The sequence below is a fragment of the Stegostoma tigrinum genome, chromosome 5, assembly GCF_030684315.1.
Source record: "Stegostoma tigrinum isolate sSteTig4 chromosome 5, sSteTig4.hap1, whole genome shotgun sequence".
NCBI lineage: Eukaryota > Metazoa > Chordata > Chondrichthyes > Orectolobiformes > Stegostomatidae > Stegostoma > Stegostoma tigrinum.
Window position 1 is genome coordinate 112,237,341 of NC_081358.1, and position 26,670 is coordinate 112,264,010.

Consider the following 26,670-nt stretch of genomic DNA (forward strand, 5'->3'; position numbering starts at 1 on the left):
AGGTCACCGGACCCGAAGCGTTAACTCTGTTTTCTCGTTCATAGCTGCTACCAGACCTTCTGAGCTTTTCCAGCAACTTTGGTTTTGTTCACCACGATGATCATCTTGGATCCGATCGTAGTCCCAGCAAAGCCCACTGCTGAGTTCTGATATTGGAGCAACTTGTTTATTGGCTAATCAGATTGACTAACAGCTTTGGGGTGGAACACCATTAGTGAGGGATAGTTGACTCCTTTTCCTTGTAAAAATTGCCTCCAGTGCTGTAGGCAGCTGTTTTTAAAGTCATTTTGTTTGGCTCATGCCAGACTTTTGTATGAGGATTTGGGAGGTGGGTGAGTGGTAAGGCTAAAATTCAGCCCCTTGGCAAATGAGCTCCTGAAGCCAGACAGAGAGAAATGAAAATGCTGTTCTTGCTTTTCAGTTAGACATCATAGTGGAAATGTTTAATGTCATTACAGTCCTTTAATTAGTGATTGCACTCTTAAGTAAAGTACATCTTGTTTTCTTTGCAGGTACACTCCAGTAGGCCGTTCATTCTTCACACCATCTGAGGGGTGCTCTAATCCTTTGGGAGGGGGCAGGGAAGTGTGGTTTGGATTTCATCAGTCTGTCAGACCTTCATTGTGGAAAATGATGCTTAATATTGATGGTTGGTTTCAGAGTTTAATGTATTGTACTAATTTATTCTTGCTTTTTAGATATTAGAATTCTTACTGCTTTCAGTTGATCTAGTTTTGAGGTACCTGTCATCTGTGTTTGAGTTTAATACTACATGTTTGAGAATTCTAGTAAATTTAACCTTGGGACTATGTTGGCGTGTTTTCACTAATTTAGTTTTGGTAATGGCAAGGATCAACAGGCTTTTGTTTGTACAGCGCATCTGACAAGCAGTTGGTTTTCCAAAGTACTTTGCAACCAATTGTGTATTTTTAAGTGTAGTGACTCTTGCAGTATTGGGGTACACTGTATCCAATTAGTGCAAAGGAAATTGCCACAATCTGAGGGGAATAATGGCCCAAGATGCTGAATGCTTTCTTGTTGCAAATACTTTTGTTAATAAACATTCACTTGAGCTCACAAGAGTTATAGCTGGGGGAAAGGCAATTATGAGGCGATTAGGCAAGATTCAAGATGCACAGGATGGGACGGAAACTGCAGGGGCTGGGCACAATTGAAATGTGGAGCCTGTTCCAAGAACAGCTACTGTGTATCCTTGATAAGTATGTACCTGTCAGGCAGGGAGGAAGTGGTCAAGCAAGGGAACTGTGGTTTACTAAAGTTGAATCTCTTGTCAAGAGCAAGAAGGAGGCATATGTAAAGATGAGGCGTTAAGGCTCACTTAGGGCACTTGAGAGTTACAAGGTAGCCAGGAAGGACCTAAAGAGAGAGCTAAGAGGAGCCAGGAGGGGTCATGAGAAGTCTTTGGCAGGAGGATCAAGGAAAACCCTAAAGCTTTCTTTAGCTATGTCAGGAATAAAAGAATGACGAGTAAGATTAGGGCCAGTCAAGGACAGTAGTGGGAAGTTGTGCGTGGAGTCTGAAGAGATAGGAGAGGTGCTAAATGAATATTTTTCGTCAGTATTCACACAGGAAAAAGACAATGTTGTTGAGGAGATTACTGAGATACAGGCTATTAGACTAGGCGGGATTGAGGTCCATAAGGATTTGGTGTTAGCAATTCTGGAAAGTGTGAAACTAGGTAAGTCCCCTGGGCCGAAAGGGATTTATCCTAGAATTCTCTGGGAAGCTAGGGAGGAGATTGCAGAGCTTTTGGCTTTGGCCTTTATGTCGTCATAGTCTACAGAAACAGTGCCAGAAGACTGGAGGATAGCAAATGTTGTCCCCTTTTTCAAGAAGGGGAGTAGAGACAGCCCTGGTAATTATAGACCAGTGAGCCTTACTTCGGTTGTGGGTAAAGCGTTGGAAAGGTTTATAAGAGATAGGATTTATAATCATCAAGAAAGGAATAATTTGATTTGGGATGGTCAACATGGTTTTGTGAAGGGTAGGTCATGCCTCACAAACCTTATTGAGTTCTTTGAGAAGGTAACCAAACAGGTGGATGAGGGTAAAGTGGTTGATGTGGTCTATATGGATTTCAGTAAAGCGTTTAATAAGGTTCCCCACGGTAGGCTATTGCAGAAAAATACTGAGGCATGGGATTGAGGGTGAGTTAGTGGTTTGGATAAGAAATTGGCTAGCTGTAAGAAGACAGAGGGTGGTGGTTGATGGAAAATGTTCATCCTGGAGTTCAGTTACTAGTGATATACCGCAAGGATCAGTTTTGGGGCCACTGCTGTTTGTCATTTTTATAAATGACCTGGATGAGGGTGTAGAAGGATCGATTAGTAAATTTGCAGATGACACTAAAGTCGGTGGAGTTGTGGATAGTGCAGAAGGATATTGGAGGTTACAGAGGGACATAGATAAACTGCAGAGCTGGGCTGAGAGGTGACAAATGGAGTTTAATGCGTAAAAGTGTGAGGTGATTCACTTTGGAAGGAGTAACAGAAATACAGAGCACTGGGCTAACTGGGTAAGATTTGTGGTAGTGTGGAGGAGCAGAGAGATCTCAGTGTCTATGTGCATAGATCCCTGAAAGTTGCCACCCAGGTTGATAGGGTTGTTCAGAAGGCATATGGTGTGTTAGGTTTTATCGGTAGAGGGATTGAGTTTCAGAGCCATGAGTTCATGTTGCAGCTGTACAAATCTCTGGTGTGGCTGCACTTGGAGTATTGCATACAATTCTGGTCGCTGCATTATCAGAATGATGTGGAAGCATCAGAAAGAGTGCAGAAGAGATTTACCAGGATGTTGCCTGATATGGAGGGAAGGTCTTATGAGGAAAAGCTGAAGGACTTTAAGTTGTTTTCGTTAGCGAGAAGGTTAAGAGGCAACTTAATAGAGACATACAAGATGATCAGAGATTAGATAGGGTGGGCAGTGAGAGCCTTTTTCCTTGGATAGTGATGGCTAACACGAGGGGGCATAGCTTTAAATTGAGGAGTGATAGATATAGGACAGATGTCAGGTAGGTTCTTTACTCAGAGTAGTAAGGGCGTGGAATGCCCTGCCAGCAATAGTAGTAGACTCGCCAACGTTAAGGGCATTTCAGTGGTCATTGGATAAACACATGGATGATAATGGAATAGTGTAGGTTAGATGTGTTTCAGACTGGTTTCACAGGTCGACGCAACATCGAAGGCCGAAGGGCCTGTACTGCACTGTACTGTTCTATGTTCTATAGCTTGAAATTTACGCTCAATGAAAATTTGTTGAAGCTTCAGATCTAAACAGTTCTGTATTGTGATTTCTGTATTTGATGGGTGTTGACCTTCAATGTGAATGTGATAGAATGACTAATGGCAGTTTTATATTCAATTACATATTTGAGTCAATGTGTTTATATATAATCTTGTGGCCCTTCTGGCTTTTATAGTTGATACTTTTTGTGCTGTGACTTTCACTAAGAAATAGGTAATTGATAGTCTCAGAAACCAAACTAAAAATTTAGTATGCACTAATGTGCATTTGTTATAAAATATTGCTGTGGATTAGCAGACGTGATAATTTTTATTTATACATGCAGTTGGTATTGTATATTTGTATATGAAAGCCAAGGTTAAACTTCTGCTTAAATTTTGATGACAAACTAAATTTTAGTGCATCATAACCCAAACTTAGAAGCTGCTGGAATTTAGTAGAGATGTTACACTATCTTGCTTTGTGATTCTATAATTATAACCCTGTATACGGCAAAGAACGCTTAATTGTCCAAAGCATTTTGAAGGCCTGGATAGTATCCTTTCAAAACCTTGTCCCCCATTGGAGCACCTCCAACTGAATCAGTATCCTTTCAAAATTAGTGTCAGACTTACACATTTCTATCAGCATGTTTGTTAATATTTTTTGCAAGATTAACATAACTTGTGTAAATTTCTGTCAAGAATATATAGCTGATTACTTGATTTACCTCTTTCCTGACAAGTTCCAAATAATTAAATAATTTGTGGCAAACAACAGCATCCAAATATTTCCATTTTATCTAATGGATGCCTCATTACCTCATTATATTATATTATATGTGTTTTGTTTTCCATTTCGATATGCCATACCATTGTATTCTCCACACAGAAATACACCTTGAATTTGGAGGCTTGGTTGTCCACCCAAAATACAAGCAATAAACATGTGGAATTAGACACCATATACAAACCCTTGCAAAAAAGAATTGGAACTGACACAAAGCACCTCAACAGATCTCTCAAATGCTAAGCAGTGTAGAACAACATTGCTTCATTGGAAGCCACACTGATGATGATAGCTAGCATGGTGACAAAGCATCTGAAGTATAACCATCCAGCTTAGCGAGCAAGTCAACAACCACGCTTTGAAATCTTCCTACTTAACTTATACACTCCTTTACTGAAGCACAGCAGAAGACTTAGGGAACCACAATGTGGAATATTGTTGTCTCATTCCCTGATTTCAGTTTTCAAGTATTTTCTGGTTTCATTTCAGATTTCTAGCATCTGCAGCATTTTATTATTTTGTATCCACATGATGCATCACTTTGGGGGTTGTTTAGCTCATTTGGCTTGATGACTGGTTTGTGATGCAGACTGACACCAATAGTGTGGGTTGAATTCCTGCACCAACTGAGGTTACCATGACAGACTGAGCTCACCATCTCTCCTCGTCTGAAATGTGTTGATCCTGAGGTTAAACTATCTTCAGTCATGTCTCTCTAGACAGTAACCCATTGGACTTCTTTTTACGTTACCTGTTTACTTCACATCACTTGCAACAGCCATTCGCCAACTCAGTTCCTTAAGATTAAGACTTAAGTACTGAATACATCTGAAGTAAATCTTAGTTATATGAAATATGAAAATGTTTGATGTTCAGATGGTGATTTTTCATTAAAGAGACATAGCACATCTATTGTTTACTGCGTAAAGAATGTACTAGTATTATTTGTATCGAGTGATCCTTTTACAATGGGTACAGTTTTAGCAATCCAGTAAATTGACAACCTCCTTGTGCCCAAACTGAGCTTAGCAGCATTAATGCCCAGACATTGGCAATTTACCTATATTGTTTGTTTAGCTTGTGTTGGGTAATATTAGTTGTACTTCAAAGTTACCATGTTTTTGCCTTGTGACTTAGTGTGCTAAATGCTCTGTGCCTTCCAGTTTCTCACTTGCTCTTTCTGGCTCTAGATTGTAGTTGCCCAAGCTGTTCTAATCAATGTTTAAACTCCTGAAGTGACGGCATGAATCAGAATATTTAAATATCTGACTATAGGCCGTGGGTGTTGTTGACTAGGCCAGCATTTATTGCTGCCGTCTTGTTGCCCTTGAGAAGAAATTGATTTCCGGCTACCCTGCTGGAAAATGCTTTGGCATCTGACATTTTTTTTAAGAGGTGAGGATTCTGCTTAGTACATTGATAGGTTTGCTTTTTATGGTTTAGGATTTTAGTACATATCAGTGCAGAGAAAATGGAGCTTTATTCTGCATGCAACTGCTACACTTGCCCTATTCTTTGAGTTCCAAAGAATAGTCCTATTGGACTAGAAACATTTTTTCTGTTTCTTTCTCTAGTAATGTTGCTAGATCTGAGTTTATCCAGAGCTTTGTTTTATTTAAAATCTCCAGCATGTGCAGAGTTTGCTTTCATATTATTGCAGTTGAGAAAGACAGGTCCGTCGGTGTCAAAACATGGAAATATTAAAGTTGCTCATCACATATGGCATTGTGACATTATTTTGAGAGCAGATATTTGTTTCAAAGAAAAAAGGGACAGAGAAAGAGTTTTATCATTTTTTCTTTCTGTTTACAGTATCTGCTACAGCGTTTTATAAAGCCCAACCAGTGATTGAATTCATGTGTGAAGTTTTGGATTTTAAAAATATTGAAGAGCAGCAGAAACCATTAACTGACTCCCAGAGAGTGAAGTTCACCAAAGAGATCAAAGGTGAGCTTAGGAACTGAGTGGAACTACGATTGAGAGATTTTATTTTAACACGTTATGTGCTCAACATTAGTTTTAGAGTTTCTTTTCTTATAGTGGACTAAGCATTTCCCAATTTTAAAGTAACTTTGCACAATATTATTTGAGAGATAATGGTATCAAAAGGCCTCTTTGGGATGTGGTAGTCTAATGGTACTGGACATACAGCCCAATGGTTGAGAATTGTAGAAAGTTTAGCAATGGAATGCAATAAGATTAGTGATTTATGAACTAACAGCAAAAAAAAGGATGTTGGAAGCTATCAGATTGTTGCAAACATCACCTGCTGTGGTGATGTTCTTCAGAAAAAGAAACTTGTCATCCTTGGCTAGTCAGGCTTACATATTACTGTAGTCAAACGCTGATTGTTAAACCATTCAGTTGTCAGGGCACAAATGCTATCTTGCTAGAGCCACCCAAATTTGAAGATTGTATATCATAGGAAAAAAACACATGGATTTCAATTCTACTGCAAAGTTTTTCATATTATAGACTGATTGGGTGACTAAGAGTACTTTGCATCCTTTTGGAAATAGCATCATAATGTTACAGCATATAGGAGATCACTTAACCCATACTATCTGCTGGGTGGTTAAGTCAAGCTGTCTGACTTATCCATCTCGTCTGTTGTTTCCACATAGTAGTGAAAATCTTTACCTCTTCAAGTATTTGTCCTATCAGCCTTCGAAAGCTACTATTGAGTCTGCTTCCCCCCACAGTTTCACCACTTTATAAATCATTGTGACATGCTGTGTTTGTGTTGGTGGTCAAGCGAGCTGCTCTGTCCTGCATAGTTTTGAGCTGCTTGTGTATTTTTGAAGTTACACCTATTTAGGCACAAGAAGAGTATTCCTTCATATTCCTGACATGTGCCTTGTAGTTGATGGACTGGGCACTGAGGATGTAGAGGGGGAAGTTGTTAATTGCTGCTGAGTTCCTAGCCTCTTGTCCATTCTTGTAGCTACATTATTTATATAGCTGGTCCAGTTCAGTATCTAGTCATTGGAAACCCCAAAATATTATTGGAAGATTCAACAATGGTTGAATGATTCCAGTTGCAGATAGTTTAGTGCACAGAATTGACGTGGAGAAAATGCTTCCACTAGTAGGAGAGACTAAGACATGAGGGCACCGCCAGAGAGTGAAGGGACAGCTCTTTAGAACAGAGACAAGGAGGAATTTCTTCAGCCAGAGGATAGTTAATCTGTGGAGCTCATTGCCGAAAGGTCTGCATGTATTTAAGACAGACAGAGGTTCTTGGTTGGTAAGGGATTCAAGGGTTATGGGGGGAAAATCAGGAGAATGGGGTTGAGAACCTTATCAGCAATGATTGTATGGTGGAGCAGACTTGATGGGCCAAATGGCCTAATGAAACCACTATATTTTATGGTCATATGCAGTGAACCAAACTGGCTGAGGATTGGAAACTGAGATGATCAGTACCTCAGGAGGACACTAGGATGGATCATCCAGACAATACTTCTGGCTGAATATGGTTGCAAATGCTGCAGTCTGGAATTTTGTGCTGGACTCCATCATTGAGATTGAGGACGTTTGTGGAGCCACCTTCTGTTACTTTAATTGTCCACCACCATTTATGTCTGGATGTTAAAGAGCTGTAAAGCTTGGATATGATTTGTTGATTGAGGTTTCTTAGCTCTCTCTATTGCAAGCTGCTTCTGCTCTTTGGCAAACAAGACATCCCGTGTTGTAACTTCACCAGGTTGACAATAACTTGAGGTATGTTTGGTCCTCGCGTGTCCTCCTGCACTGTTCACTGAACTAGGGTTGATTTCTGGACTTGATGGCAATGATGGACTGGGGCACATGCTGGACTGTAAGGTTACAAATGATTGTTAAATCCAATTCTGCTGAAATCCACTTGGATATCAAATTTTCAGTTGTTAGATCTGTTCAAAGTCTGTTCTATTTAGATCCGTGGTTCGATGAAGAATTGGTATTATGAACAAATGATTGAGTAAAAAACATGAAGTCTTAACAAGAGTATTGTGTTCAGTTTTGTGCAAAACGTTAAGAATTATCTTGAGGTTTTAAGGGCATTGCAAAAAGAATTTTATCAAATGATACCAGTATTGAGGGACTTCAGTGATGTCGAGAGACTAGAGAAGCTAAAGTTGTTCACTTTAAAGAAAAGAAGTCTAAAGGGAGTTTTGATAGTGTTCACATCCAAGTGATTTTGATTAAACAATTCATCAAAACTGTTTCAAGTTGCAAATAGTTTGGTAGCCAGTGGATACTAGTTTCAAATGACTTAAAGAGGAACCAAAGACGGCAGAGGGATTTATTTTTTAAATACTCAGTAATTGATCTGAATTGAAGGTGTGGTATAAGCAGATTCAACTGCCAACTTAAAAATAATTTTGATAAATACATGAGTGGTAAGAATTTGTCAGGCTGTAATAGGCTGAGTGGTGATGTGCTTATATATTTTATGGTTTGGTATCTTTGTAATTAGTACTATGGCATTATTACCATTTAGTATGTTCTCCAGTTTGTGTTTAATTCTCTGCAGGACTCAAGGTGGAGATCACTCATTGTGGCCAAATGAAAAGAAAGTATAGAGTGTGCAATGTTACCAGAAGACCAGCAAGCCATCAAACGTAAGGCATTTCTGTTTGGAAACAACATTGCATTTAATGTTGACACTTGGTGGGGACGGGGGTGGGGGGGGGGGGGGGTGGGGGGCAGATTTTGGCTATTATAATTCCATAAACTGAGTTTAACTTGCCGATGACTTTTGCTAAGTGTTGTTTATAACTGGAATATTTTCTTCTCTGACCCTGAAGAATTTTTTTTAAAAGGGCTGAAATAGTTTTATTTTGTAAGTTTAATGGCTGAGTAAAATTTTCTGATTTTGTTTTACCATGTTTGTATATAGATTTCCACTTCAGCAGGAGAATGGGCAGACTGTTGAATGCACAGTAGCACAATATTTCAAGGACAAGCACAAACTAAATCTTCGCTATCCTCATTTACCATGTCTACAAGTTGGACAGGAGCAAAAACATACGTATCTTCCTCTTGAGGCATGTCAGTTTTGTTGTCTCTTACTAAAGTTATGAAATAAAATTATTACTTTTGTGCCAGGCTTGTTAGTTGAAGATTTACAGTTTCTTTACACTTTTTTCAAAACTTCTCTGTTTTCCCCTTTCCCCATGTTTCCTTTCTATTTTGGTTTCTTCTGACCTTCTCCATCTTGTTTGACATTGCTAAACAGCATTGTGACCGTACATCCTCCTGCCACTGTTGCCCGCAGTTGGAGTTGTCAGAGACCTTGCATCGTGCACAACACACTGACCTGATTTTCCCTTGTCACGGGTTGACTGAGATTCCTATTCAGTTTGAGATTTCCTCCTCAAACAACACTGATAGGATTGGGAACTGAATAGAAAAGGGCTTATGTCCCCTTTTTCAACTCTAGATGTGCAAACACTCCAACATGCTTTAAATTCAATAGTCCAGCTGTTGGGTGAAATTGAAAGAGCAGTGACTTCAATTAGCCTTTTCTGTCTTCTAATACATTAAATGGAATAAACATTCACTTGTGGTCACACTATTAATACTAATATTCTATACTAATCATGAATTATTTCTCTCAGTGTAATACAGTATACAGTCCTATATAAAATTGCATACCCTTTTCAAAATATGTTGTTCACCTTTGTATTGAAAAGAATATGATGCTGTTAACAGGACTTTGCTTCACTATTTAGCCTGACTTTCTCTACTCCACTTATGCAATGTAGTACTTATATCCAATGACAATTTTTGATCATTTTATATCAAATAGAATTACATAGATGTAGAAACAGGTTGTTGGTCCAAACCTGTCAGTGTTATTAATGTTCCACATAAGCAGTAGCCCTAATCCCGTGTACCCTGATTCTTTTAAAATCCCTTTGTTCCTCATAAGTTGAAAATTTTCTAAAATATTTGTGTGGATCCTGCCTTAATCAATAAGTCAAAAACCTTGCAATGTTTGTTTAAGGAAAAACACATCTACTTTATTGACTGTTGGAAAAGCAGACATTTGGTTTTCTGGTTGAAGATTAGGGGCAGAAAGGAATTCAGAGATAGCAAGTCCGATACATAAAGTGAGTGATCAGGATAAATTTGAATCATCTCAGGTTTTTGATGCATTATTTTGTAGATGTCACATATCTAGAAGTGTAATGTCTAACGTTGGAAGTATGAATAAAAATTAAAAATAAAAATGGAAAATAGTTAATATTGAAAGGTATAGTTTTTTCAAATTTTGTTTAAGTGAAAAATTCCTGAATGGAACCTCATTGTTAGAGTTACTCTTGAGACTTGTATTGTTAAATTAATTTGGCACTGAATTAATTTTTAATTGATCTCTTTCCAGGTGTGTAACATTGTAGCTGGGCAGAGATGTATAAAAAAACTGACAGACAATCAAACCTCAACAATGATTAGAGCCACTGCCAGGTCTGCACCAGACAGACAAGATGAGATCAGCAAACTGGTGAGTAATAAAGCAATAGCATGAGGCCATCTAGCCATTCGAACCTTTTCTGCTATTTAGTTCTGGGCTCCACATACCTGTCTTTACCCAGTATCCCTTATACCTTTGCTAACAAATCTGTGGATCTCAGATTTAGAAGTTGAAATTGATCTACCATCAATTACACTTTACAAAATAGTTTCAAATATATACTACATTGTTTTACAAATATTTTCATAATTTTTGTAATTTTCTCTTAATCTAAAGCTAGAACAGGAATCTTTGCACCTGAATCCTAGACTCCCAACTGTGACATATTTTCTGAATATTTGCTTCCCTTTATATCTTGAGTACGTTAATCAAATCACCCCTAAACCTGTTGAATTCCGTATGATGCAGCCCTAGTTTGCTTAAATTTTCATGGTGGACAAAACCTGAGGAACTTTGGTATCATTCTGTTTACTTCTGTCTTTGCATCCAAGTGCCCTGGTAAAATTGGAATCAGGATGAAGGCTATCTACTGGTTGAAGTTGTACCATGTATAAAGGGAGATAATTGTGGTTATTGAAGCCTGATTATCTCAAGTGTAGGACAGCATTGTAGGAGGTCCTCAGGGTAAAATCCTTCACCCAACTATGTTTAACTGCTTCATCAATGACCTTCCCTCTTTCATGAAGGCAAAAATGGGAATGTTCATTGTGCAATCACCAATGTTCAGCACCATCCCCGAGTACTGTAGCACTCTATGGCCATGTACAACCAGGCCGAGAAGCCATCCAAGCTTGGGCCAATAACTGCCAAGTAGCATTCACACCACACAAGTGTTACGTAGTGACAACCTTCAACAAGAAATCCGAGCCATTGCCCTTCAATGTTCAAAGATGTTAGTGATGCTTAAGTCCTCTTGTCAACTTCCTAGGATTTTCCATTGACCAGAAACAGAAGTGGGTCAGCTATATCAACACTGGAGCTAAAAGAGCAGAATTTGAGACTTCTGCAGTGAATAACTGTGTTTCAATAATGTCCGCCATCTACAAGGAAAAAGTCGAAAGTGTTGCATTACTCTTCATTTGCCTGGATAAGTGCAGTTCCAACAACTCTCAAGAAATTTGACCCATCCACGAAAAAATGACCTTCACTATCTACTCTTTTGAGCAGTGCAACAGTGTATACTATCTACAAAATTCATTGCAGTAACTCACCGAAGCTTCTTTCGCTCCAAACGTGATCTCTACCAGCAGAGCAGGAGATTCATAGGAAGCTGACACTTGCAAGTTCCTTTTCAAACCATGCACTATTCTGACTTGGAACTGCAAGTCCTTTTCCTTCATTGTGGCTGGGTCATCGTCTTGGAACATGCTGTCTAACAGCAAGATAATTTTCTCTACAATCCCAAAGACTGCAACAAGTCAAGAAAAGAGCTCACCAGCACTGTCAGCTTTGATTGATTTCTTTACCTGTTATAATATTTTAGTCACCTGTGAGCCTGGACTTCCAAGTTACTTTTGACCTCTATTGTTCCTGTCTTTCCATAATTAAATTATTTTCATTTACTTTCATTGAATTTTGTTGTCATAATTTTGTCCATTCATTTAATCCATCCATATGCCTTCATAATTTTATGCATACTTCAATACTGTCTGTAATTTTGGCTACAGTTGTCTTGCTGTGGAAATATCTTCCCGATGTTTAGGTATACAATGTATGCCAGATATTCTAAGATTGTTTTTGGAACTTACATTTCCATTGTTTCAGTTTATTTTGACTTCACAACGCTACTGGAAATTGCAATGATGGTGAACAGAATGGTGATTAATTTGATGAATACATTCAGGTGAAACAAAATAAATTATTTTCTTCACTAAACAAAAAAATACAAAGAACTTTGAATGCAGGAAATCAGTAAGAAAAATGGAAATTGCTGGAAGCGCTCAGAAGGTCTGGTAGCATCTATGGAGAGAAAGCAGAGTTAACATTTTTGAAGGTCACTGGACTCAAGATTTTAACTCTGCTTTCTCTCCACCGATGCTGCCAGACATTGAGTTTTCTCCACAACTTCTGTTTTTGTTTCTGAAATTGTTTGCTTTATGGATTAAGATTACTTGGTGAGTCTATAGATGCTGTACTGTATATTGTAATAGTGTAAACCAAGTTATTTTCTGTGTGCAGATGTGTTCTTCAGTTATTCAAAGAAGTCCTTTTCCTTGCAGATGAAAAGTGCTAGTTTTAATGCTGACCCCTATGTTCAGGAATTTGGAATAGGAGTGAGAGATGACATGACAGATGTACCAGGTCGTGTTCTTCAGGCACCTTCCTTGTTGTATGGTGGTCGGGTAAGGACTTTGATTTTGCAAATGAGCAAACAAACCATTGATCAACAATTCTGAACTTTTTTTGGTATATTTGCAACCTGCTTAAAATCATTTAATTTTTGAAATCTTGAGGCATTAACCCAACTTTTTTGCCGTTTCTGTAATGCTGAGGCATTCTACTTGAAGGTTACAAAACTGATTGTACTTTAGTTAGCATACTAATTCCTCATTTTCTTTTTCCATTTCTTCCATTTTCTTTTGTCCTTCTTCCTCCAAGTGTTTGTGAAGTTTGTTGGGATAATGAGCCATGTTAAACTCTAGTTATTTGAAAAGTTAAGCAGCACACTAAATAGTAGTAGAAAATGCTGAGAAAGCTGAACAGGTCAGGAGACAATTGAGTTTAAAAATAAATTACTATTAACTCTGATTCCCTCTGCAGATATTGCCTGACCTGTGTGTTTCTGTTTTTATTTCAGATTCACATTTGAACCATCTTCCTTTTATATCACAGCTTATTAAATTTCTTGAAGTTTGCTGACTTCTCAAATTTTCATTGCTTTTGAAATTTTCTCTTTAACCTGTCTGTTAAAACAGAATGATCCTGATCAGTTTTATCAGGGTGCTGCCGTGGTTCATGAAGGCAGCTCACTGACCTCCCCTCAGGGGACGAGGGAGGGATAGTAAATGATGACTAAGCCTGAGTTGCCCACGTCCTATGAATGAGTAAACAAAAATACTGGCAACAATTAGTGAAGCTCATAAACTGGAAACATGAGTGATTTAAAAAAAAATCTGAGTTACTCAAGTGAAGATTAAATTTTCAGTTTCTTAGACTGAAAAAAGTCCTGTGACAATTATAAGTGTCATAATTGGCCGTGGAGAATATGCTGAGAGTGCAAGAGAAATTTTATTTTGGCAGTGTATAACTGTCTTGTGTAGCATTGATGTTTAATTGAAGTTAAGTACTATACCTCTCAACATTCTTAAAGGTTTAGAAAGTCAACAGAACTCATCTGTATTCTGTAGTTCACGAAAACCATTCTAGCTAGTAGGTGACTAAGTGTGTGACATTGAAACATTCATGCTCTCTTGCTATTTTTTATTTTTTTGTTACAGAATAAGACAGTTGCTACTCCAATTCAGGGTGTGTGGGATATGCGCGGCAAACAGTTTCATACAGGCATTGAGGTGAAAGTCTGGGCAATTGCCTGTTTTGCTCCACAGAGGCAGTGCAGAGAAGATACACTGAAGTAAGCAATATACTTTATCCTGTGTTTCCAAAACTTGTACACAAGAAAGTAAACAGATGTGAAGTGCAAGACCGTGGTGGTGCACAAATATCGCGCCCCCCCCCCCCCCCCCCCCCCCCCCACACCCACACACACCCACACACAGCCGCAAGTAGAAGGATAAGAAGTGATTTGATTGAAATGTACAGGATCCTGCGGGGTCTTAACAGTGTAGTTTTGGAAATAGCATTATGGAAGTCTTATGGCACAAAGACCCTTTAGTACATCCAGTGTATGCTGGTCAAAAAGCAGCACCTAATTAATCTAATCTTATTTTACGTCTCTTGGCCTGTATGTCTTGGCATTGCAAGTGAATATCTAATATTATAAAAATATTGTGGCACTTGCTGTATGATTTTAACTGTTTGGTTTAAAAAAAAATGAGTGGAGAACTTTATGTAATAATTGGGAACAAAAAGGGGAGTTGCTGGAAAAGCTCAGCAGTTCTGGTAGCATCTGTGAAGAAAAAAAAAATCAGTGTTAACGTTTCGGGCCTGGTGACCCCTTTCTCAGAACTACAGTTTGGACCCGAAACCTTAACGCTGATTTTTTTTCTTCACAGGTACTACTAGACCTGCTGCGTTTTTCCAGCAGCTTCTGTTTTTGTTCCTTACAGCATCTGCAGTTCTTTCAGTTTTTATATGATAATTACTAAGCCATACAGCCAAGAAAGGTCCATGTTTAATTCCTCATCGATGCTAAATTTGTTTTTCACAGCTCCTTGACAGTATGCTGGTTAGAATTAGCCTCTGATTTAGGCTCCATACCAGTCATCCTTGTAGATGTATGTGTGGCTGTCAGGCAAAGACCACATCCAGCATTATTCTGCGATTCTGAAGGATCCTTGTGCTTTTAAGGATGAACAAATTTGAGAAGTAACAAGTTTCCTTCCAGCACAGTCTGTCATTTTCGTTCATGACATGGTAGCTCATTAGCTAGCACTGCTGCATCACATTGCCAAGGCCTTGGGTTCAGTTGTAACCATGGGCTACTGTCTATGTGGAAGTTGCAGGTTCTCCCTGTGTTTGTGTTGGTTTCTTCCAGGTGCTCCTGTTTCCTCCCACAGCCCAAAGATATGCAGGTTAGGTGGATTGGCCTTGCTGAATTGCCCCATAGTGCCCATGGATATGCAGTCTAGGTGCATCAGCCAGGGTAAATCCGTGGTTAATAGTTGGGGGAGTGAGCACTGGGTCTGGATGGGATGCTCTTTGAAGGGTGGGTATTGGACTTAATGGGCCGAATGATGAATTTTTGCACTATAGGGTGTCCTGTAATTCTATGATCTTGCAACAGGAAAGAGTAAAATATTTTCGTATTATTCCAGGTTTGAATTTTGTCAAACATTAATCCCAAATACTAAAAAGAAACTGTTGTAATTCCAACCCTATCTCTTCTACCGCTCCCTACCAGATTGTTTATTATTAGCTTTTTAAAAATTGTGAACACAAAGCTTTTACTCAGTAACTATATTGCTTATGTTCAGAGCATTCACAGACCAGTTAAGGAAGATATCCAGGGATGCTGGGATGCCAATACAAGGCCAACCTTGCTTTTGTAAATACGCACAAGGTGCAGATAGTGTGGAACCCATGTTCAGGCACCTGAAGAATACATATGCAGGACTTCAGCTGGTGGTAGTGGTGCTTCCTGGAAAAACGCCAGTTTATGGTCAGTATTTTGAGGATTTTGTGGTTTCCAAGCATTTTTTTTTCTGATAGCATGCATTGAAAAATGTTCTGAATAAAACCATTAAGATATTAGCAGTAAAAGTGAGCAGTTTTTAAGTAACATGAAAAGCAAAAGTGGATGTCACCTAATTTCAGCCATTTGATCAGACTCTTTGTTCTTCATCTTTTAGTGCTATAACCTGAGGTCTTAGGACACCTGCTCTGTGCAGTGGTCACCTCAGTAAACAGATAAGAAATTGGCTCATTTGAAAGATGGCACTTCCTATAGTGCTGTACTGTCTTGGGACTGGATCTTTATGCTCCAGTCTATGGATGGACTTGCGCTAAACAACCTTCTGACTCAGAGTGAGAATTCTTTTTACTCATAGAAAGGATATGGAGATGGTTTGCTCGCCTGGCACTTTAATGTCCATCCTAATCCCAGAAGATGGTGAGCTGCCTTCTTGGATTGTTGCTGTACTTGGGTCATAGGAAAACTTACAGTGCTGTTAGAAGGCAAGTGACAGTGAAGCAACAGTGAGATAGTCACAAGTCAGAATGGTCTGTGGCTTGGAGGAGATCTTGCGTGCAGTGGTGTTCCCATGTATAACCTCCCCTTGTTCTTTCATTTTGGTAGAGGTCCCAAGTTTGGAAAGTGCTGTCAAATGATCAATAGTGAGTTAATACATCATTCCTCTAGTGTGCATTGGTTGTAGAGGGAATAAATGTTAAGATTGTGATGAGATTCTATTTGTGTGGATTGCTTTATCCTGGATGGTGTCGAGCTTCATGAGTGTTGTTGGAGCTGCAACCATCCAGGCAAGTAGAGAATATTACATCACCCCTTTATACCTGTGACAGATGTTGGGGAGACAGCAGGTGAGTTACTCGTCAAAATATTCTCGACTTTTACTCACTGTTCTAGCTGCAGTATGTAATTGCTAATGCAGTTTAGTTAAATTGAACATGCTACCCACTGAAACACAACTGCCATGTCTTGCTCAGAGACCCTCAGGGTGGTATGTGCTTTCTTTGACCTTAGGTACACATAGTGGTGGATAGTTTACTTTGCACTTAACTGGTCAACAACTGACCTGGGAGATGGTGACTGGCTAACTTGGCTAAGAAACTTTTCTTTTTCCCCAACAACAGCATTCCTTGTGATGAGTTTGTAACTGGTTAAAGTGAAGAACTCAGTGTGAGGCTTAAGGGTACGACTGATGGAGCTTCCTAAGATTCCAGCATTTCACCAGATATAATCAATGCTTTGGCTGAGGGAACAGAGAATTATACTGCTGATTTTCAGATGACAATAGATTGAGTTGTTAAAATGTGTAGTTGGGAGCTGGAAGTTACAAAGGAACATGAGATCCATTGTGAGTGAATGAAACTCTTGCAGAAAGAAGTTTCGTGTAGGGAAAGGATATTATCTGGTGTGGAACCTAGAAAGTAATTCAGCTTTACTTGGTGTTTTCACATATGAAGATATTTTGTTTTCCATATATGCACATCCCTAAAGACTAGTGCCCTGGTGTAAAATGTTTGTTCAAACATAGACATACATAAATTATTCTCATTTTTCAAGAGCCTTGGTCAAATTCCATCTGAACTATTATGTTTGTCTTCAGATTCCACAGTTCAAGAATTTATTGACCTTTGTTGACAGGGAGGGGAGGTGAAAATGCAATGCGGATTGGTCTGACTGGGACCTAATGGATTACTTTATGGAGACTGGTTATATAAACTTGCATTCCTTTTCATTGAGAAATCTGCTGTAAGTTAGTTGCTTATAAGTGGTATGATAAATGGAGAAACTAATGCCTGGTGGAGAAATTTGGAACAAGCTAGAGCACAGTCTTCAAATTTGTGTCATTCAGGAATTAGTCATGAAGAGCTTTTATTGTAAACAATAGTAGGAATTTGCCATTCTGTCTGACAAGATTATGGATGCTGTGTCCAATGAAATTTGAGAAATTGTTTCTTTTAGGTAAGGATATGAATAAAATGTTAGAAATTAAGTTTAGGAACATATCAGTCATGATAACTTGGAACTAGTTTAAATTATTCAAATTATTCAATACTGTTGCTATATTGTCTCACCATCTGCATAATTTTAATTGTGTATTTAAATATTGAATAAGAATGAGCTGTAATTGAATTAATAGTGGTAATAAATGGCATTTTTCATTGACAGCGGAAGTTAAGCGCGTGGGTGACACGTTACTTGGCATGGCAACACAATGTGTGCAGGTGAAAAATGTACTGAAAACCTCTCCTCAAACACTTTCCAACCTCTGTCTGAAGATCAATGTTAAGCTAGGAGGTGTCAATAATATCTTGGTGCCACAAGGAAGGTCAGTTGAGCTTTTGTGCTTGTTAAGTAACTTAATTTCTGGAAGTTCCATTTCTATAAATGTAATTTTTTTTTCCCAAGGCAGGGTTTCACAATATTTACATTTGTCTTCATTAATGGATTACGTTATCTTCTGAGACCGTAGTTGTGGAGCAGATCCCATGACAATTTGTCATCTTGTCAGCCAAACCATTGCACTCACTTCTCAAATTTGTTTCTCTGTTTGCTTGTTGTAATCACATTTAATGTGAATATTCTAATTCATTCTTGTTTCCACGCTTGTTCTTTACACCATTTTGATAGTTCAGTTTAGTTTTTCTGTGCAAAGTGAAAAAAGATTTTTAAAAGTTTTGCTTTAGTTCAGCTTTTAGTTGCATCAGTAGTTTGAGGAAAATGAAACATTTTCTCTCAGCAAGTTATTAGGGTATGAAATGTAATGACTGGAAATATGGTGAAAGGTTCAATTGGGGCATTCAAGAGGGCTTTGGATAATTTTTTGGGATAGTAATGGGATATAGGGCAAAGGCAGGAGATCGCCACTGGATAATTGATGCAGGCTGTAGTGGCCTTCTGCGCTGTAATAATTGTGATTTCAGCTTACTGGTTCCTGCTTTGTTTTATTTTCAACTGTGTTGAATAAGATATTCCCGATTATATGTCCATGTGCGACTGTATCATATATATGAAATCTGCTTCAGATATAATAAGCAGGTGTTGATGTCTCTCCCAGCATATTTAACTGTGAAAGGACTTGCACATATGCTGCACTCTTCCTGACCTCAGATCTTCCAAGTGCTTAACAGCTAATGAAACACTTTGTGTGCTTGTGTTGTAATGTAGGAAAACCCAATCACTAGTTAATGATTGATTTGAAATCTACTTTTAGTTGAGCAATGAATGTGACAGAACACCAGGTAGGCTACCTTGTTGTTCTGTGAAATAATGCTGCAGAATGTTTTTTTGTCAAGCTGAGGGGGACAGCACCCAGTGTTTAATGCTTCACCCGAAAGATGGTCCCATCAACTGTGTTATCATATTTTTACAATACTAAAGTTAGGTTTTATAATGGTTTGCATACATCAATTTTGATAGGATATAGGCATGTAACCTGAATTGGGTAAGAGTGCTACAGCCAAATTGAGAATGGCACCTGCTGCTGAACAGTTTAGACAAGACCCGAAGGCTAATCTAGATTTATACATATTCAATATTTGGACAACATATTTCAAAAGGAAATACACAAAATATTGTCAATGTTGCATTTTTAAATGTTCTTTGCACAAAATACTTTCAATGTTGCATTTGTGTATAGTATGCCAAAACTAAATTATTGACAACAGATTATGTAGATTAACTTGGCATCTATGACTGTCTAAGGAAAGGTATGTAAGTTTCTTGTGTTGCAACCAATGTGCCAAGTTCCACTGGTGGTAACTGTTTTAAAATATTGACTGATTCGTGAAAGTCTAAAAAAAAATGTTTGTGGCAGAAATTTATTAATAGAATCCCAGTGTGTGAAAGCAGGCCATTTGACCTATCAAGTTCACACAGACCCCCTGCCCCCATAGAACATCCCTCTGAGACCCACCCTCCCACGATGTCCCTTTAACCCTGCACCTCCCACAGCCAATCCATCCAGTGTGTGCACCTCTAGATACTGTGGACAAATTTAGTATGATTGATACACCTAACCAGCGCATCTTTAGACTGTTAGAAGAAACCAGAGGACCTGGAGGAAACCCATGCAGATGCAGGGGGAATATGAAAACTCCACACAGTCTCCCATTGGCGGAATCAAACCCGGGTCCCTGGAGCTGTGATATCAAACACCAAATGGTATGGTACGCTCATGTTGAGGTGATCTTCCCATTGTTTCAGGAAATGGGATACTATGTTTAATATTAAATTTTCCCATTGAGTTGACTTAGTGAGGATATCTATAGGAATGTGCTTCTATTATGTAATTTATTGGAGCTATTTGTAATGGTCCCAAATTTTATATTTACTTTTCCAGACCTGCAGTGTTTCAGCAGCCAGTGATATTCCTGGGTGCAGATGTAACACATCCACCAGCTGGAGATGGCAAGAAACCTTCCATTGCTGCAGTGAGTAACTGTGATTCTAATTATATTCAGGTTTTTGCTTCTACAGTTTTTAAATTGAAATAGTGTAATTAGTATATGAATGTGATAGTCTAGGTTTTGATCTGAAATGAGATTCCTAATCTCTAAAATGGATTTATTTCATTCTTTGCAATCACTGTTTCCCTCTGATTATCTTCCAAAACCACTTTATCTTCCCATTTATGCCCTTGCTTTCAAAGACATCCTTAAAAAAAACTGTGTATGCAATCTCTCCATCCCTCAGCTTCACCCCTGTCAGATTTGTATAGTTTCTATTTATCAATTATTAAAATACTTAGGAATTTCTGAAGCATTGTTTTAGCTCACCAGCGTCCTGGGTTCGATTCTACCCTCGGGCGACTGTCTGTGTGGAGTTTGCAATTTCTCCCTGTGTCTGTGTGGGTTTCCTCTGGTTGGTTTCCTCCCATAGTCCAAAGATGTGCAGGTTGGCTGGCCATGCTAAATTGCCCATAGTGTTCAGGGGTGAGTGGGTTTTCGGGGAATGGGTCTGGGCGGGATGCTATGCGAGTTGGTGTGGACTTGTTGGACCGAAGAGCCTATTTCCACACTATAGGGATTCTATGATTCTTGAATTAATGACCTTTTACTGGTGGTAAGTATTCAGGAACCAAGAGTAAAATGCCAAATTCAGTTTGTAAAAGACTCTGAGAAATTGCATAGTCAAGCTGGGGCCCTCATCTTCCATTCCCACTCTGCTGTTATACCCTAAGAATACATCAGTGATCTAAACACCATATTCAATGCCCAAATACTTTCGAGTCATTAGTTACTCCACACCAGTTTTGGTAAATAATTTTTGATGTAGATGCCTAGAATATAGGCATGCTAAAAATGCCAAATATTTAGTACAGTGATGACTTGAATTATCAATTGTTAAGCACATTTTGTGATATTTTATAATCCACAAATGTAAGGACCTGCTTAGTATTGTTTACTGAGCAGTCTCATTAGTTTAAAAGCAATTTTCTGGCATTTCCCGCTTGCAAGTGTGAACACTTCCTTTTGTTAAATCCGTTTTTTGTTAGCAGTTTCATGGCAGTATTACTTCTAAGCTTCCTGACAGTTGTTGATTGTGTGCTATATTCCATAGGAGTGTAATTTAATAAAATGCTGAAGCTTACTTTAGGTTTGTTTTCTCTTGCGCTGTATATCATTTCATTTAGGTGGTTGGTAGTATGGATGCTCATCCAAGTCGTTATTGTGCCACAGTCCGTGTACAGCAGCATCGGCAGGAAATCATTCAGGACCTTGCTTTCATGGTCAGAGAACTCCTTATTCAATTTTACAAATCCACTCGCTTCAAACCAACACGCATTATATTCTATAGAGATGGAGTTTCAGAAGGGCAGTTTCAACAGGTAAATGAAAGTTTGGGTGACTCTGCTTGGTTATGGAGCTGACTATTGTTAGCTAGATGAGATTAAAGAGGGTGCTGAACCTATAAATGTACTTACCTAATGGAAATGGTACCTTCCTTATAAGAGCTGCACATTTACAAGCCAAGTGCAGCCAATTAAGTGGATTATCTAGGTTTTAAAGAAAAAAAATCCTGCTTAATCTGATCTTGGCCTTACTGATGAACCAAACAATGGAGAAATTGATTTAGGTAGACTTGATCGTGTTGTGTAATTTTTCTGCTTGAAAAGTAATATATGTACTGTAACCTAAAGTCTGTCGACAAGTTAACTAAATTGTAGAGGAGAGGTTTTTAAAATCACAGGCAGTGCTGCCTGCAAAGTTAATTGGGAAGTGGGAGAAAGAATTTTCAGTACAACAAAGATCCAGTTTAGAAAACTTAATTTCATTGACTGTAAGTTTTAATACTTTGCTGTAAGCAGTTTTGGGTCACTTGTCTAAGATAAACTGCTGACTTTGCGCGTAGTTCAGAGACTGGTCACTAGGCTGATACCTGTTATGGAGGGACTGCCTTAAGAGGAGAGGTTGAGTCAGTTGGGCCTGTACTCAGTGGCGTTCAGAATAATGAGAGACAGTTTGTTGAAATGTGCATGATTCTTAGGGAACTCGACAGGGTAGTTGCAGAAAGCTTGTTTCCCCTATGGGAAAGTCTAGGAGTAGAGGTCATAACCTGAGAATAAAGGATTGGATATTTAAAATTGAGAAGAGGGTCTTTCAAATAGTTGTACATCTGTTGGGCTCTTTACCACAAAGGACTATCATTAAATAAACTTCAAGCTGAGAAGACTTCTGATCAGTGAAGGAATCGAGTGTTGTGGGGAAAAGGCAGGAAAGTGGAGTTGAAGGTTGTCAGATCAACCATGATCTCATTGAATGGTGAGCCGTACCGAAGGAGTTGAATGGCTCGCTTTCTGCTCTGACTACTTATGGTTGCTAAAATTCAAGTCTAACTGGGTCCATGCACTGATCTGGACACACTGCTGGTTACACCCCTCAAGTCTGATAGATGTCATAACTACTGTTCTTCGGTTAGCAGAAACAAGAGTAGACTACTTAGCCTGACACCCTCAAAGGTTTTATGGATTTGAGACAAAGGCAGGTATGTGGAGATTGTTCACAGGTTGTGATTTGAATACACCTCAGTAAGAGCTGAAATTCTTTGTGAGGCAGCATGTAATCATACAGTACAGAAGAAGCCTTTAACTTAGATGTTTATTGCCAAAAATACTTCCCTGTGCTAAGCTCATGGCTTTGTACATTACAACTCTTCATGCGTTCATTCAAGTAATTTTGAAGATTGTGAAGTTACCTGCCTACCCACTACTCTTCCAGGCAATGCTTTCCAGATTCCCACCACACTCTGAGTGAATAGGTTTTTCCTCAGAGCAGATCCTGTCTGAACCTCCTGCCTTTCACTTTAGAAGCGTAGCCACTTGTTTTTGATTCAGAGATAGTGGGAACTGCCAATGCTGGAGAATCTGAGGTAACAAGGTGTAGAGCTGGATGAACACAGCAGGGCGAGCAGGAAAGCTGCTGTTCCGGCTCTGGAACCTTCTTCAGAAGTGGGGGAGGGGAGCAGGACTCTGGAATAAATAGAGACAGAGGGGAAGGCAGATTGAAAATGGAAGATATCTGCTCCTTTATCCATCTTCCATCCGTCGTCTCCTCTGTCTGCATTTATTTCAGAATCCCCTTCCCCTCCCCTATTTCTGAAGAAAGATCCAGACCCGAAACTTCAGCTTTCCTGCTCCTCTGATGCTGCTTGGCCTGCTGTATTCATCCGGCCCTACACCTTGTTATCCCACTTGTTATTGACCCTGTGGCTGAGGGGTACAGCTGTTTTCTATTCACACTCATAATTTTATATGCCTGTATCAAGTTACCCCTTCAACCTTCTCTGGTCTGAAGAAATCAACTTGAGCTATACTGTCACTATCTCTTCATAGCTGAATTGCCCTATCTCAGATAATGTCCTGGTGAATCTCCTCTGCACTCCTTCCAATCGCATCCTTCCTCTAGTGTGGTGACCAGAACCACGCACAGTACTCCAACTATGTCCTAACCAAATTTTGGTACAGCTTCAACATCACTTTCCTGCTTCCATTTTCTTTTGCTTCGACTGACAAAGGCAAGTGTCTTGTATACATTATTAATCTCTCCTGCCATCTTCAGGGAACTGTGGACCAGCGCCTCCAAAATCCCTCTGTTATTCTGAGCTACCTAGTGTCTTGCCATTCATTGAGTACTCCCTTGTGTTATTTCTTCCAAAGTGCATTATCTCACACTCCTCATGGTTAAATTCCATCTGCCACTGATCTGCCTGTCTGACTAATCTGTCTCCTGTTGCTAAGCCAATTTTGGATCCGCTTTTCGCAGTTGCCCTTGATCCCATTAACTTTTAACTATTTATCAGTTTCCCATAGGGACCTTGTCGAAGGCCATATTGAAATCCATGTAAATTATATCAACCACGCCGTATCATCATCTACACACTTGGTCATCACCTCAAAAAAATTTACCCAGATTTGTTAGACATGACCTCCCACTGACAAAGCTGTGCTGACTATCCCTGATCAACCCTTCCTTCTCACTAATTGGGGTGCACTTTTAATGTGAAAGCTTTACAGAGGATTTGAGTAAAATTTTCTCCTTCACTATTTTCACCAATAGTTTGCCTACCACTGCTGTGAGACTCACTGGTCTCCGTGGTCTGTGCTACCACCTTTGGATATGGAATCTCATTAACTGACCTTCCGTCCAGTGGCCCCTTACCTTGTGGCCTGAGACAGCTTGAAAATCTGGGTTAGGGCCTCATTATTTCCTCCCTCGACACCTGCCGTAAGTCTGCTCGAACTTCCAGTATCGTCCTGCTTTTTGTATTAATCTGATGAAGAACTCCCCAGTCTATCTTGAATTGTCTACCTACAGCTTCCTTGTCCAGTCTCTACACTGCCCTCTGACATCACGCACAGATTGTCCGCTGGTCCTTAATGGGCCCTGTCTTGTACTCCCCTTTATATACTTGTGCAATGTTGGGATTTCTCCCTAATCTTGCCTGCCTGTGTTTCTCCATGCCTCCTCTTTGATCTCCTAATTGCTTTCTGGAGTTTCTGTTTTAATAAAATCAGCCTTATCCCCAATTCAAAACCCCTTTTTTTGCAGACTCATCTTTCTCCTTTTCCATGGTGCTTGTGGCCATTACCACTAAAATGCTCCCCCACTGTCACCTCAAGCACTGTTTGTTTAGTGTTGTTCCTCAGAACTGGGTTCAGCTCTGCACTGTCCCTTGATGAACCATCTACATGTTATAAAAAGTTCACCTCTTTGCATTTTAAAAAATCTGTCTCTCTAAACCTTTTATGCCACAGTTATCCCAATTAATATTCCTCATGGGGAGGCAATGGTGTAGTGGTTCTATCACTGGACTGTTAATCCAGAGATCATGATGATGCTCTGGGACCGAATCCTGCCAGGGCACATGGTGGAATTTGAATTTAATAAATATCTGGAATTAAGAATCTAGTGATAACCGTGAATTGCCGATGGTCAGAAAAACCCATCTAGTTCACTAATGTCCTTTAGGGAAGGAAACTGCCATCCTTACTTGGCCTGGTCTACATGGGACTCCAGACCCACAGCAATGTGGTTGACTCTTAACCGCCCTCTGGGCTGTTAGAGATGGGCACTAAATGCTGCCTTAAAGCAACACTGTCATCCTGTGAGCGGCACGGTGGCTCAGTGGTTAGCACTGCTGCCACACAGCACCAGGGACTCAGGGTTCAATTCCAACCTTGGGTAACTGACTATCTGGAGTTTGCACATTTTCCCCTTGTCTGCGGGGGTTGCCTCTGGGAGCTCCGGTTTCCTCCCGCAGTCCAAAGATGTGCAGGCTAGGGGGATTGGCCATGCTAAATTGCCTGTAGTGTTGGGGGATGTGTAGATTAGGTGGGTTAGGTCTGGAGGGTGGTGCTCTGAGGGTCGCTGTGGACATGTTGGGCTGAAGGGCCTGTTTCCACGCTGTAGGGATTCTATGAATAAAGGAAAAGAATTTTAATATTAGACTTGATGAAATCTCCAATATAGTTACAATATTATTGTTTTTACATGCTTTAGTGAATTGACTGCTGACTGTTTGGGGCCTACAGTACACAAAGACCATCCCTTTTTATTCCTCAAATCTGTCCACAAAGCCTCATTTGACAACTGTTGCAAGATATCATCTCTCCTTACTGTAGTAACTGGCTCACTAATTAATAATGCGCCACCACCTCCACTTTACAAATCAAATGTTTCACTTCTTTAAATTTACTGTTTTCTGCTCACTTGCACTTGGCACCAGTAATACATGTGAGGGTTCTATTTCTGTGGGAAAATTTGACAGATAAAAGGGAAAGGGAGTGACCTTGTTGTAGTGGATAATTGACCTCGCTTTTCAGGATCCCACTTCAATTTCTTCCTATCTCATTTGTTTCAACGTGAAGTATAACTTCCCCTTTAAGTATTAGGTGATGGGTTCTATAGGTCCGAGAGGTGTTGCCAAAGAAGTTATTGCAAGTTACTGTAAGTAGGTAGTTCAGACTGCAACCGCACTTCATCGATGGTGGACCGAATGTATATTTGACCCAGCAGATGAGGTGCTGATCAAGTAAACTATTTTGAATTAGACAGTGCTGACCTCACATTTGTATTCGTGCATCAACCCCTTTAGTGACATGTGCCTTTTAGGCAGCAGAGACAATTTAGAAATTGAGAGGAGCCAACCGACCAAGTATATCCAGCCTCTTAATTCTCTATGCAGTTTCTCTGGTTATGTTTCTGGTGACCAGTCTCCAGCACATCAGTTGTGGTATACCTAGTGATATATGCCATGGATATTAGGCTGTCTTTGAGATTTCTATGCACTTTTCACTGATTTTCAATATTATTTGTCACAAATAGATGTGATCAAAAGACAAAATACAACTTAGGAAACTGAAGAAAAATGGAAC

At 39.4% G+C, this 26,670-nt stretch overlaps 1 protein-coding gene across 4 annotated transcripts in view; it reads left to right on the forward strand.

The window, feature by feature from the left end:
• The window catches only part of LOC125451790 (protein argonaute-2), a 98,141-nt gene that overhangs the window by 52,920 nt on the left and 18,551 nt on the right, over positions 1-26,670 (forward strand). For 3 of the 4 annotated variants that reach the window (XR_009445790.1, XM_048529367.2, XM_048529368.2), the window contains exons 5-15: positions 513-649; positions 5,845-5,979; positions 8,549-8,636; positions 8,915-9,062; positions 10,403-10,522; positions 12,712-12,834; positions 13,930-14,063; positions 15,586-15,770; positions 17,964-18,123; positions 20,137-20,227; positions 21,430-21,624. Coding sequence is in view for 3 of the 4 variants with exons in the window: in XM_048529367.2 (XP_048385324.1) it covers positions 513-649; positions 5,845-5,979; positions 8,549-8,636; positions 8,915-9,062; positions 10,403-10,522; positions 12,712-12,834; positions 13,930-14,063; positions 15,586-15,770; positions 17,964-18,123; positions 20,137-20,227; positions 21,430-21,624 (1,516 nt within the window). In the remaining variant the exon portion in view is untranslated. Of the gene's footprint in view, positions 1-512; positions 650-5,326; positions 5,428-5,844; positions 5,980-8,548; positions 8,637-8,914; positions 9,063-10,402; positions 10,523-12,711; positions 12,835-13,929; positions 14,064-15,585; positions 15,771-17,963; positions 18,124-20,136; positions 20,228-21,429; positions 21,625-26,670 lie in introns of those variants that run through there. The other variant, XM_048529371.2, reaches the window with a different exon arrangement.